General features: G+C 43.8%; 1 protein-coding gene across 3 annotated transcripts in view; it reads right to left on the reverse strand.

Moving 5' to 3' along the window:
• Positions 1–14,837, reverse strand: part of klhl2 (kelch-like family member 2) — a 183,349-nt gene that overhangs the window by 6,686 nt on the left and 161,826 nt on the right. For all 3 annotated transcript variants that reach the window (XM_070871368.1, XM_070871364.1, XM_070871370.1), the window contains 2 exons: positions 13,619–13,759; positions 9,063–9,206 (listed from right to left, as the gene is read on the reverse strand). In XM_070871368.1, the coding sequence (XP_070727469.1) occupies positions 9,063–9,206; positions 13,619–13,759 (285 nt within the window). The remainder of the gene's footprint in view (positions 1–9,062; positions 9,207–13,618; positions 13,760–14,837) is intronic.

Raw genomic sequence — 14,837 nt, forward strand, 5'->3', positions numbered from 1 at the left:
ACGTCGAGGGCAGGTGACATCAACAAAGCATGTACCATGATTGCGCAAATTTGTCACGTGATATTGAAGTCAATGGCCCTGTATTTACTCAACTATGGACATGGTCCCAACTGGCTTGCTGGCATCGTCATAGCCAAAGAAGGGAGTAGGGTGTTTCAAATCAAACTTGCAAATGGACTAACTTGCAGAAAGCATTTGGACCAAACCAAACTGCGATTCACAGACAGCCACGAGCAACTGAAGAGGACACCACCAACTTCGACCCTCCGATACACACACAAGTGGCAACCGACATCACGGTTGTCCACGAAGCTGAACTCATCATCCCCAGCAAGGCTAGCAGTGCAGCAGCCCAGCGAAGAACCAACCAACTCACCTGCACCTGCATTTATACAGAGATGATCGACTAGGGAGCGAAAAGCCCCAGATCGTCTCACCCTGTAAAATAAGAGTACTATTGACTTTGGGAGGGAGTGATGTTATGTATGTAACCCTATGTAACCAGCATTCTACCGCCACCAGAGGGCGTATCTGTTGGAGTCCCAAGCGATCCCAGCATTCCTTGGGAGCACTGTATATAAGCAGGCCTCCCATGCTGTACCAACACTCTGGAGTTGGAATAAAGAGACTAAGGTCACACTTACTCATGTCTACAGTACTCAATCACACTACTTTATTATGGACATAACACACCCTGTTAATCCTTTCCCAATATCTATACCGGCGCATTTCTGATATCATCCTTGTAAATCTTCTCTGCACCCTCTCCAGTACCTCTATCCTTTTTATAATATAGCAACCAGAATTGTATGCAGTACTCTGTGTGTGGTCTAACCAAGGTTTTATACAATTTTAGCATAACTTCCCTACTTTTCAATGCTAACCCTCTAGAAATAAACCTTAGTGCTTGGTTTGTTTTTTCATGGCCTTGCTAACCTGTGTCGCAACTTTGAGTGATTTGTGCATTTGTACCCCAAGATCCCTTTGTTCCTCAACCCCACCCAGACTCTCACCCTCCAAGTAATAAGTGACCTCCCGATCTTCCTCCCAAAATGTAATACCTCACATTTATTTGTGTTGAACTTAATTTGCCAATTATATGCCCATTCTGCAAGTTTATTAATGTTCTCTTTGTTATGTCTCAAATAAAGCAATGTGACTGAATACTATAGACTTGAGTAAGTGTGACTTTAGTCTCTTTATTCTGACTCCAGAGTGCTGGCACAGCCTGGGAAGCCTGTTTATATGCAGTGCTCCCAAGGGATGCAGGGATCCCTTGGGACTCCAACAGATGCACCCTCTGGTGGCGGTAGAATGCTGGTTACAAGGTGTTGCATAAATAACACTCTTGTAATACATTCCTCCTCAGTATTGACTAACCGCACCCCCCTCTCCTTAATTTGGTGTCATCCGCAAATTTAGAAATTGTGTTTTTGATTCCAAAATCGAAATTTTTTATATAAATTGTGAACAACAGTGGTCCGAGCATTGATCCTTGTGGAACACCACTACCCACCTTCTGCCATTGTGAATAGCTACCTTTTATGACAAACTCTCTGCTTTCTGAGTTGAAGCCAGCTAGCTATCCATTCTGCTACTTGTCCCCTGACCCTGCATTCTCTGACCTTGTTCATCAGTCTATTGTGGAGTACTTTAGCGAAGGCCTGTTGAAAATCTAGATAAATGACATCTACTGCATTACCATTGTCTACTCTTTCCGCTACCTCTTCAAAAAATTCAATGAGGTTGGTCAAGCAAGACATTTCCTTTTGAAATCCATGCTAACTATTCGTTATTATATTTTTGGTTTCAAGATGTTCTTCTATTTTCTCCTTTGGTAGGGATTCCATTATTTTTTGTACCACTGGTATTAAGCTGACTGGTCTGTAATTTCCTGGACATGTTCTGTACCTCTTCTTAAATTTAGGTATTGCGTTAGCTATCTGCCAGTCCTCTGGTAGTAGACCGTTTTCTAACGAATTATTAAATATGTGTATTAATGCCTCTGCTATCTCTTCCCTAGATTATTTTAAAATGCATGGATGCAATCCATTCAGGGCTTTATATTCTTTGAGTTTGATTAGCTTATTTAATATATCCCCTCTTTTTATTTTAATTACTAATCTCATCATCCAATGTCATGTCCACCTGTTCTATCTCCTTGGTAAATACTGAAGCTAAATAAATGGCCCTGAAATTCCGGTCGGAGGCTTCTTTCGGACAAACGTCTCTGACTGGAGAATTTTTCTGAAAGTACCTGGTGGTCCCGGAGGAGCAAGGAGTTCCGTTGGGGAGGACTTCTCTTCCCACACTCCGAAGCGCACCCCCGTCCTCCAGGTTCCCACACAGAAGATGCAGTCACATGTGACTGCTCAACCAATCAGGTAAAGTATTCTCAATTAATAGCAATGGGAACTCCGTATCTACAAGTTTTCATTGCTATTAATTGAGAAAGAAAAACAAACACTAAATAAAAAACACAACTCACATAAAATTAAAATTAAAGTTAATAAATAGCTTAGAGAAATTTACCCCCCCCCCCCCCCCACCGAGTTTAAAAAAAAAATGTAAATTATGGTTTAAAAGAAATGTAACATCGTGGGCAGTGTTTTTAAAAATAAAGTGTTTTTTAAATTTTATTTTTAATGTTTTAAGTGTGTTTTAAAAGTCTTATGTCTGTAAAAGTAGGCTATGTATGTCTGTAAAAGAAGGCTATGTGCCTGCTTTTATCAGAGTTTTGAGGACATTTGCTGGGCAAGATATGGGTAAATACTGCAATCTTGCCCATGCTTGACAGATCGGAAGAGCCGGTTTTCAGCGCATGCGCATTGTGCGCTGAAAACCGGCTTTTACGATGCCTTCCCGGGTCTGTACACATTCCGTACGGACACAGGGAGGTCAGAATTCTGCCAAGCAGCAAGAAGAGCTGTGAAAGATCCAAATCATGCCACTTATGGGGCCCAAGTTTGCCCCCAGGGTTAGAACGACGCATCTCTGTGCGGTGCGCCGACTTTTTAGAACAGAAACAGCGCCTATTATTTACCTTGGTATTCTCCCATCCGTCTGGTTGATCCAGACACTTGGCGCAGGGCAGCAGAACGCATGGTGGGGGGGGGCGGAGCCAGGTCCCGGTGCTGAAAGCAGTGCCGGGACCTCTGCACATGCATGGTAGAGTGGGCGCGCATGTGCAGGAGATCCAGGCCCCTGAGGCTGCGTGGGAGGGGCCCAAAGCATGCCGCCCCTAGCCCTGGCCGAATGGGCTCACCGGGGCGGAGAAGATCGGACTCTGGCCCCGCTCTCCCCCCAGCCCCCCCAACTTCCTCCCTCCCATTCAGCCTCTCCCCCTCCCTCCCTCCACGTCATCGTCGGCGGGGCCTGCCCGCCCAGCCTCTCGCTGGAGGCGGACCCCGCCAGAAGTCCTCCATGGGAGCCAGACGGTGGCGGCGACAGGGCCCGTTCAGCACCCCCCCGCCCCGTTCAGCCCCCCGTCTTCTCTCTCTCTCTCTCTTTCTTTCCCCCCCTCCCCCTCTTCCTCCCCCCCTCTCTCTCCTTCCTCTCCCCCTCTCTCTCCTTCCCTCCCCCACCCCCCCTCAATCCCTTCCTCTCCCCCCCCATCCCTTCCTCTCCCCCCTCCTCCATCCCTTCCTCTCCCCCCCTCCCCCATCCCTTCCTCCCCCCCTCCTTCCTCCCCCCCTCCCCCATCCCTTCCTCCCCCCCTCCCCACCCTTGTCAGAAAGAGAGAGACACTGACAAAGGCAGAGACAGAGAAACACTGACAGAGACAGAGAGAGAAACACTAGGGGGGCCCGTCCCAGCACACTGTTGGAGGGCTCCCGGTGCTATAGTCGGTGAGTAGAAACTTAATTTTTTTATTTATTGATTGATTTTTTTATTTATTTTTTATTTTTAAATTTTTTTTTGATTGATTTATTGGTTGATTTATTTATCATTTATTATTGATGATGGCTCTTTATTTGTAAAATAGAAATGTTTAATGTTTGTAAACTTTCCTTCCCATCTCTCGTTCCCTACACCTGATTTGTTAGTGAAAGCAAGGTTTTTCTGAGCCTAAGGTAGTTTGGAGTAAGTTTTCGCTGCCTAAACTTGCTAAACAGGCATAAGTGGCTGAACACGCCCCCTTTTGAAAAAACATTCTAAAATGGAACTATTCTAACTCACTAGAACTGGAGCAAACTAAATGCCGAGAATTGCAATTTCTAAGATGCTTCATTCTAAACTAGTTGCTCCGGAGCAACTCAGGCCGAAACTTGAGCCCATGGAAACTCCTGTAACACCAAAAGGTGAATTTACAGGTTGTTCCAGGAGGTGGGCAGGCACAAGTCTTGCCAAATGCTTAGGACTGCACCTAAAATGGAACAAATCTTAAGCACAGTTGATAAGCCACCAACAGCAAATGTAAAAATGAACAGGGGATGAACCTATCTCCATCTCTACTCATGGTTGTGTCTGCAGTTACTTTTTCAGATTTAGTACAGACCACTAGATTAGAGAATGGGGAGAGAAATAAAAAGAGGAACATCTGGGTTGTAGCATGTGGGGTTTTAGAAATATCAATAATTCTTAAGAAGTTACTGATAATTTTTCACCTCTGCGCAGATCAAGTACAATCCATCTGGTTATGAAAAAACAAAGTGCCTTAGTAGGACAGTTTTAAAAGGAACAAAATGTAGAACGAGGTAAATAAAATCTTACAGAAAGCAAATAATTAACCCAGTTCTCATAGAATGGTTACAGTACAGGAAGCCATTCGGCCTGTCGAGCCTATGCCGGCTCTCTGCAAGAGCATTTCAGCTAGTCCCTTTCCCCGTATAGCCCTGCAATTTGTTTCCCTTCACATAGTTATCCAATTCCCTTTTAAAAGCTACAATTGAATCGGCCTCCAGCACCCTCTCAGGCAATGTATTCTAGATCCTAACCACCCCCTGCGTAAAAAAAGTTTTTCCTCATGTCGCCTTTGGTTCTTCTGCCAATCACCTTAACTCTGTGTCCTCTGGTTCCCAACCCTTCTGCCAATGGGAACAGTTTCTCTCTATCTACTATCTTGACCCTTCATGATTGTGAATACCTCCATCAAATCTTCTCTCAACCTTCTCTGTTCCAAGGAGAATTGGACACAATATTCCAGTTGAGGCCAAACCAGTGTTTTATAAAGATTCATTATAATTTCCACTCTTTTTGTAATCTATGCCTCAATTTATGAAGCCCAGGATCCCATTTGCTTTTTTAACCACTTTCTCAGCCTACCCTGCCACCTTCAACGATTTGTGCACATATTCCCCCAGGTCTCTCTGTTCATGCATCCTCTTTAGAATTGTACCCTTTAGTTTATATTGCCTCTCCTTGTTCTTCCTACCAAAATATATCACTTCATACATTTAAAATTTAATCTGCCACATGTCCACCTATTCCACCAGCCTGTCCATGTCCTCTTGAAGTCTATCACTATCCTCCTCACTGTTCACTATAATTCCAAATTTTGTGTCATCTGCAAATTTGAAATTGTGCCCTGTACACCCAAGTCCAAGTCATTGGTATAATTCAAGAAAAGCAGTGGTCTTAGTGGTGTTCCCAAGGAGTCGGTACTATGTAACTTCCTCCAATCCGAAAAGTAACTTCACCACTACTCTGTTTCCTGTCACTTGGCCAATTTCGTATCCATGCTGCCACTGTCCCTTGTATTACATGGGCTTCAACTTTGCTGGCAAGCCTATTATGTGGCACTTTATCAAAATGTCTTTTGGAAGTCCATGTACACATCAACCGCATTGCCCTCTTCAACCCTCTGTTACCTCATCAAAAAGCTCAATCAACTTAAACACGATTTGTCTTTAGAAAAAGAAACATAGAAAAATAGGTGCAGGAGTAGGCCATTCAGCCCTTCAAGCCTGCACCGCCATTCAATAAGATCATGGCTGATCATTCCTTCAGTTCCCCTTTCCTGCTTTCTCTCCATACCCCTTGATCCCCTTAACCGTAAGAGCCATATCTAACTCCCTCTTTAATATATCCAGTGAACTGGCATCAACAACTCTCTGCGGCAGGGAATTCCACAGGTTAACAACTCTCAGTGAAGAAGTTTCTCCTCACCTCAGTCCTAAATGACCTACCCCTTATCCTAAGACTATGTCCCCTGGTTCTGGACTTCCCCAACATCGGGAACATTCTTCCTGCATCTAACCTGTCCAGTCCCGTCAGAATCTTATATGTTGCTATGAGATCCCCTCTCATCCTTCTAAACTCCAGTGAATAAAGGCCCAATTGATCCAGTCTCTCCTCATATGACAGCCCAGCCATCCCTGAAATCAGTCTGGTGAACCTTCGCTGCACTCCCTCAATAGCAAGAACGTCCTTCCTCAGACTAGGAGACAAAAACTGAACACAATATTCCAGGTAAGGCCTCACTAAGGCCCTGTGCAACTGCAGTAAGACCTCCCCGTTTCTATATTCAAATCCCCTAGCTATGAAGGCCAACATACCATTTGCCTTCTTTACCGCCTGCTGTACCTGCGTGCCCACTTTCAGTGACTGATGAACCATGACACCCAGGTCTCGTTGCACCTCCCCTTTTTCTACTCTGCCGCCATTCAGATAATATTCTGCCTTCGTGTTTTTGCCCCCAAAATGGATAACCTCACATTTATCCACATTATACTGCATCTGCCATGCATTTGCCCACTTACCTAACCTGTCCAAGTCATCCTGCAGCCTCTTAGCGTCCTCCTCACAGCTCACACCATCACCCAGTTTAGTGTCATCTGCAAACTTAGAGATATTACACTCAATTCCTTCATCCAAATCGTTAATGTATATTGTAAAGAGCTGGGGTCCCAGCACTGAGCCCTGCGGCACTCCACTAGTCACTGCCTGCCATTCTGAAAAGGACCCGTTTATCCCGACTCTGTGCTTCCTGTCTGCCAACTAGTTCCCTATCCACGCCAGTATATTACCCCCAATACCATGTGCTTTGATTTTGCACAACAATCTCTTGAGGGACCGTGTCAAAAGCCTTCTGAAAGTCCAAATACACCACATCCACTGGTTCTCCCTTTTCCAATCTGCTAGTTACATCCACAAAAAATTCCAGAAGATTCGTCAAGCATGATTTCCCTTTCATAAATCCATGCTGGCTTGGTCCGATCCTGTCACCGCTTTCCAAATGCGCTGCTATTTCATCCTTCATTATCGATTCCAACATTTTCCCCACTACTGATGCCAAGCTAACCGGTCTATAATTACCCGTTTTCTCTCTTCCTCCTTTTTAAAAAAGTGGTGTTACATTAGCTACCCACCAGTCCATGGGAACAAATCGTACTGGCTTTCCTTAATTAAATCCACATTTGTCCAAGTGACTGTAAATTTTTGAACCAGATTATCGTTTCCAAAAGCTTCCCCACGACCGAGGTTAAACTGACAGCCTGTAGTTGAACACAGGTGTAAGATTTGCACATCTCCTGTCCTCTGTCATCAGCCCCATATCCAAGGAGGATTGGAAGATTATGGCCAGTACCGTGGCAATTTCCTTAGCATCCTCGGATGCATCCCATCCGGTCCTGGTGACTTATCTATTTTAAGTAGAGCCTGCCTTTCGAGTACCTTTTATCAATTTTTATCCCATCCAGTATCTCAACTACCTCCTCTTTCACTATGACTTTGGTAGCAGCATCTTCCTTGGTAAAGACAGATGTAAAGTACTTATTTAGTACCTCAGCCATCCCCTCTGCCTCCATGCTTAGGTCTTGTTTTTGATTCCTAAATGGCCACACCCCTCCTCTTACTACCTGCTACCTGTTTATATGCCCATAGAAGACTTTTGGATTTCCTTTTATGTTAGCTACCAATCTATTCTCATACTCTCTCTTTGCTCCTCTTATTTCCTTTTTCATTTCCCCTCTAAACTTTCTATATTCAGCCTAGTTCTCACTTGTGTTCTCAACTCGACATCTGTCATACTGCTTCAGCTTACTCTCTATCTCTTCCATCGTCCAGGGAGCTCTGGCTTTGGTTTCCCTATCTTTCCCCCTCGTGGGAATATACTTCGACTGTACCCGAACCATCTCCTCTTTAAAGGCAGCCCATTATTCTGATGAAAAGTCATCAACCTGAAATATTAACTCTGTTTATTGCTCCACAGATGCTGTCTGACCTGTTGAGTATTTCCAGGATTTTCTGCTTTTATTTTATATTAAAAATTATTTTATTGTTTAAGGCGGACATTTGTGGAAAGTGGCAAAATCTAGAATCTCTGCTGGGTTATTGTCCCTGACTACAAATAAAGAAGTGATACAGGTCTTTATCCTTCGACATTGTAAAAGGCGTGATGTAAAATTGTAAAATTGCTAGTTTTCAAGAAAAATCTGATTTTCCCCTCAAAATTTTAAATATGCCTCCACACTCTGTGGCATGTAGTAAGTATGCAGTTCTGCTGTGCTTACTTCTGAATCAAGCAAGACTCAAGCCACACTGAGGAACTGAGAAGAAGCTACAACCTTTCCCAGAAAGGAGGAAATAAAATCAAAAATCAGAATAAATAATCATGCCCAAGTCGTCCTGAGCAGGTGTAGGATGTATCAATCATACAATAGCCCTCAATTTGCAATAACATCTAAATGAACTAAGCCACAATGTTTATGTATAATATACATTTTAAAATCTGGTGAAGAAGCCCTCTTTTGTATATACCCAAAAGGTTGTAGAGCTCCAATAGCAAAGATGCAAGTTCACATTTCTCAACGTCAGCTGCTTAGACCTTCAGTGAATTATCAGGATCTTTAATTAACCAGAAAAACAAGAAACAAAATATATGAAATAAAAAATTATTTGTAAAAGTAATTCTTTTGGTGTTATACGTTATAGATTTGAAAGATGCAATGCCCCATCAAACCTGCAGAGGGAAAGCTTCGACACAAATACAGCAGGTAGGCTATGCCGGGTCAATTCTGCGAAAGAACTGTCCAAGTTGGCCTGGAGAACAACACTAACGAGGTGATGAGAATGTGGCAATATAAATATAGAGAAAAAAAGTCAGCAAATAAGACTTTTACCTGCATAACTTCTTCCTGTGCTCATACACTGTGGTAGAAGTATCCATTTATCTAATGTTGGGTTGTAATATTCCACAGATGCAAGGTTGCAGGAGCCATCATCTCCACCGGCTACATAAAGCAGACCATTTACAGCGCAGACACCTGCCGGAGTGTGTGTGTGTGTGTGAGGGGGGAAAGGGGGAGAAAGAAAGAGGTTAGTTCATTCCTGCACCATGAATATAAATAAACAAGACTTCGTTGGCGAGGCAGGAGTGCAAGCAGCGGCAGTCCGGGGAGCGTCGAGCGGCCTATAAAAGGCCCAGAGTTCGTTGGTGAGGCGAGAGCGTGAGCAGTGACAGTCCGGGGAGCGTCGAGCGGCCTATAAAGGCCCAGAGTTCGTTGGTAAGGCCAGCCGGTGCAGCTGCAGGGAGAAGGCAAAAAAGTAGAAAGAAATCGAAAGGTGACGTCACAGCCAAGGGGGTAAGTGATTGGTGAGTAGTTTTTCTTTTTTCTTTTCCTCATCAGTAAGTAACCTTTTAGCATTGTTGTTGCCAAATTAGGTTAACCTAAGTGTTAAGTCATGGCCAGCTCGGACACGTGTTATGTTCCTCCTGTACTATGTGGGAAGTCAGGGACGCTTCCGGTGTCCCTGACGACTACGTGTGCGGGAAGTGCATCCTCCTGCAGATCCTGACAGACCACATTGCGGCACTGGAGCTGCGGGTGGATTCACTCTGGAGCATCCACGATGCTGAGAATGACGTGAATAGCACGTTTAGCGAGTTGGTCACACCACAGGTAAAGGGTACACAGCCAGATAGTAAATGGGTGACCAACAAGAAGAGCAGTGCAAGGAAGGTACAGCAGGAGTCCCCTGCGGTCATCCCCCTGCAAAACAGACACCGCTTTGAGTACTGTTGGGGGGGATGACTCATCAGGTGAGGGCAGCAGCAGCCAAGTTCATGGCACCATGGGTGGCTCTGCTGCACAGGAGGGCAGGAAAAAGAACGGGAGAGCGATAGTAATAGGGGATTCAATTGTAAGGGGAATAGATAGACGTTTCTGTGGCCGCAACAGAGACTCCAGGATGGTATGTTGCCTCCCTGGTGCAAGGGTCAAGGATGTCTCGGAGTGGGTGCAGGACATTCTGAAAAGGGAGGGTGAACAGCCAATTGTCGTGGTGCATACAGGTACCAACGATATAGGTAAAAAACGGGATGAGGTCCAACAAGACGAATTTAGGGAGCTCGGAGCTAAATTTAAAAAGTAGGACCTCAAAATTAGTAATCTCAGGAATGCTACCAGTGCCATGTGCTAGTCAGAATAGGAATCGCAGGATAGCTCAGATGATTACGTGGCTTGAGGAGTGGTGCAGAAGGGAGGGATTCAAATTCCTGGGACATTGGAACCGGTTCTGGGGGAGGTGGGACCAGTACAAACCAGACGGTCTGCACCTGGGCAGAACCGGAAACCAATGTCCGAGGGGGAGTGTTTGCAAGTGCTGTTCAGGAGGAGTTAAACTAATATGGCAGGGGGATGGGAACCTATGCAGGGAGGCAGAGTGAAATAAAAGGGAGACAGAGACAAAAGATAGAAAGGAGAATAGTAAAATGGAGGGCAGAGAAACCCAAGGCAAAAAACAAAAAGGACCACATTACAACAAAATTCTAAAGGGGTAAAGTGTGTTAAAAAGACAAACCTGAAGGCTCTGTGCCTCAATGCGAGGAGTATTCGAAATAAGGTGGACGAATTAACTGCGCAAATAGCAGTTAACGGGTATGATGTAATTGGCATCACAGAGACATGGCTCCAGGGTGACCAAGGCTGGGAACTCAACATCCAGGAGTGTTCAACATTTAGGAAGGATAGACAGAAAGGAAAATGAGGCAGGGTGGCGTTGCTGGTTAAAGAGGAAATAAATGCAATAGTAAGGAAGGACATTGGCTTGGATGATGTGGAATCGGTATGGGTAGAGCTATGGAATACCAAAGGGCAGAAAACACTGGTGGGAGTTGTGTATAGACCACCAAACAGTGGTAGTGAGGTTGGGGACAGCATCAAACAAGAAATAAGGGTGCAATAAAGGTACAGCAATTATCATGGGCGACTTTAATTTACATATAGATTGGGCTAACCAAACTGGTAGCAATGCGGTGGAGGAGCATTTCCTGGAGTGTATTAGGGATGGTTTTCTTGACCAATATGTTGAGGAACCAACTAGAGAGCTGGCCATCCTAGACTGGGTAATGTATAATGAGAAGGGACTAATTAGTAATCTTGTTGTGCGAGGCCCCTTCAGGAAGAGTGACCATAAAATGGTAGAATTCTTTATTAAGATGGAGAGTGGCACAATTAATTCAGAAACGAGGGTCCTGAACTTAAGGAAAGCTAACTTCGACGGCATGAGGAGTGAATTGGCTAGAATAGACTGGCAAATGATACTTAAAGGGTTGATGGTGGATAGGCAATGGCAAACATTTATAGATCACATGGATGAACTTCAACAATTGTACATCCCTGTCTGGAGTAAAAATGAAACAGGGAAGGTGGCTCAACCGTGGCTAACAAGGGAAATTAAGATAGTGTTAAATCCAAGGAAGAGGCATATAAATTGGCCAGAAAAAGCAGCAAACCTGAGGACTGGGAAAAATTTAGAATTCAGCAGAGGAGGACAAAGGGTTTAATTAGGAAGGGGAAAATAGAGTATGAGAGGAAGCTTGCTGGGAACATAAAAACTGACTGCAAAAGCTTCTATAGAAATGTGAAGAGAAAAAGATTAGTGAAGACAAACGTAGGTCCCTTGCAGTCGGACTCAGGAGAATTTATAATGGGGAACAAAGAAATGGCGGACCAATTGAACAAATACTTTGGTTCTGTCTTCACAAAGGAAGACACAAATAACCTTCCGGATGTACAAGGGGACCGAGGGTCTAGTGAGAAGGAGGAACTGAAGGATATCCTTATTAGGCGGGAAATTGTGTTGGGGAAATTGATGGAATTGAAGGCTGATAAATCCCCGGGCCTGATTGTCTGCATCCCAGAGTACCTAAGGAAGTGGCCCTAGAAATAGTGGATACATTGGTGATCATTTTCCAACAGTCTGTATCGACTCTGGATCAGTTCCGAAGGACTGGAGGGTAGCTAATGTAACACCACTTTTTAAAAAAGGAGGGAGAGAGAAAACGGGTAATTATAGACCGGTTAGCCTGACATCAGTAGTGGGGAAAATGTTGGAACCAATTATTAAGGATGAAATAGCAATGCATTTGGAAAGCAGTGACAGAATCGGTCCAAGTCAGCATGGATTTATGAAAGGGAAATCATGCTTGACAAATCTTCTGGAATTTTTTGAGGATGTAACTAGTAGAGTGGACAAGGGAGAACCAGTGGATGTGGTGTATTTGGACTTTCAAAAGGCCTTTGACAAGGTCCCACATAAGAGATAGGTGTGCAAAATCAAAGCACATGGTATTGGGGGTAATGTACTGGCGTGGATAGAGAATTGGTTGGCAGACAGGAAGCAGAGAGTCGGGATAAACGGGTCCTTTTCAGAATGGGAGGCTGGGAGGCAGTGACTAGTGGAGTGCCGCAGGGCTCACTACTGGGACCCAAGCTCTTTAGAATACACATTAATGATTTGGATGAAGGAATTGAGTAATATCTCCAAGTTTGCAGATGATACTAAACTGGGTGGCAGTGTGAGCTGTGAGGAGGATGCTAAGAGGCTGCAGGGTGATTTGGACAGGTTAGGTGAGTGGGCAAATGCATGGCAGATGCAGTAATAATGTGGATAAATGTGAGATTATCCACTTTGGTGGCAAAAACACGAAGGCAGAATATTATCTGAATGGCGGCAGATTAGGAAAAGGGGAGGTGCAACGAGACCTGGGTGTCATGGTTCATCAGTCATTGAAAGTTGGCATGCAGGTACAGCAGGCGGTGAAGAAGGCAAATGGTATGTTGGCCTTCATAGCTAGGGGATTTGAGTATCGGAGCAGGGAGGTCTTACTGCAATTGTACAGGGCCGTGGTGAGGCCTCACCTGGAATATTGTGTTCAGTTTTGGTCTCCTAATCTGAGGAAGGACATTCTTGCTATTGAGGGAGTGCAGTGAAGGTTCACCAGACTTTATACACTGGAGTTTAGAAGGATGAGAGGGGATCTCATAGAAAATGATAAGATCATGACGGGACGGGACAGGTTAAATGCGGGAAGAATATTCCCGATGTTGGGGAAGTCCAGAACCAGGGGACACAGTCTTCGGGTAAGGGGTAAGACATTTAGGACTGAGATGAGGAGAAACTTCTTCACTCAGAGTTGTTAACCTGTGGAATTCCCTGCCGCAGAGTGTTGTTGATGCCAGTTCATTGGATGTATTCAAGAGGGAGTTAGATATGGTCCTTACAGCTAAAAGGATCAAGGGGTATGGAGAGAAAGCAGGAAAGGGGTACTGAGGTGAATGATCAACCATGATCTTATTGAATGGTGGTGCAGGCTTGAAGGGCCGAATGGCCTACTCCTGCACCTATTTTCTAAGCTTCTATGTTTCTAAGATTTTTGCTTCACCAATCCTACCTGCATTCCTTCTGCACATATTCATGTCGGCAACCTGCTTCCAGGTATTTGCAGAGGCGTCATACATTTCCACGCTTTTTCTCACCAGTGGGCCATCATGACCTCCAACTGCATAAAGTAAACCATTTAGAACACCCACACCTGCAGCAAACCAAACAAGATCCAATTACTTTTGATTGCTTAAAAATATGGTCTCCTATTTCTAAACTATGGAGATTTCAAAATTGTGACAACCATAGCGGATTGAGAAAATATACCCAGCATAATCCACTTTTGCAGTCTTGAATCAGTATTTCTTGACACTTTCATGACTAGTATTGGGCCAGGGCAGGGGGGAAATGATGAGAAGCAAGAACATTGTTAAGACTGTTTCTGCCACAACTACATTTTAAGCAAATTTGAATCATATTAAATAAAATACATAAATGCATCTGCTGATAGTAATAAATTTGGCTTCCCCTTTACTGAATAACATTTTTATCCATTACAAAGATGGGGCTGTACTATATTACAGGAAAAAAGTTAAAATGAGAACGGCTCTTGAGTCCACAAGCAATAACTGCACTGCAAATAATCATTAATTTGAAGTACTATAATGCACAAGAAGAAAGATCTTGCATTTATGTAGCATCTTTTATGACCTCAGAGCATCCCAAAGTGCTTCACAACCAATGAATTTTTAAGTGTAATCACTGTTTAATCTGGGGAACTATGGCAGCCAATTTGTAGACAGCAAGGTCCCACAAACAGCAGTGAGATAAATGACCAAATAATATATCCTAGTCATGTTGGTTGAGGAACTAATATTGGCCAGGACACCAGGAGAACTCTCCAGCTCTTATTCAAATAGCGCCATGGGATCATTTACATCCGCCTGAGAGGGTAGACAGGGTTTTGGTTTAACATCTAATCTGAAATACAGCACCTCTGACAAAGCAGCACTCCCTCAGTACTGCACTGAAATATCAATTGCATTCAAAGATAAATAAATCTTGGGAAAAAAAGATTATGTACAATTGTTACCATTTTCACTAATTAAAAAAGAGACACATTTCCAGTGTAATATTTGTAGTGAAAATGTAACCATGTTTATAAAGAGTTTGTTTACGATTTCACTAAAAATAGCAGAAGAAATCTTTCCCTATGATTATTATTCAGTAATTAATAACGTTACGATACTTTTATAATTTATTTGCTACAAAAGTTAAATATCAATAAT

Source organism: Pristiophorus japonicus, chromosome 2, assembly GCF_044704955.1.
Source record: "Pristiophorus japonicus isolate sPriJap1 chromosome 2, sPriJap1.hap1, whole genome shotgun sequence".
Taxonomy (NCBI): Eukaryota; Metazoa; Chordata; class Chondrichthyes; family Pristiophoridae; genus Pristiophorus; species Pristiophorus japonicus.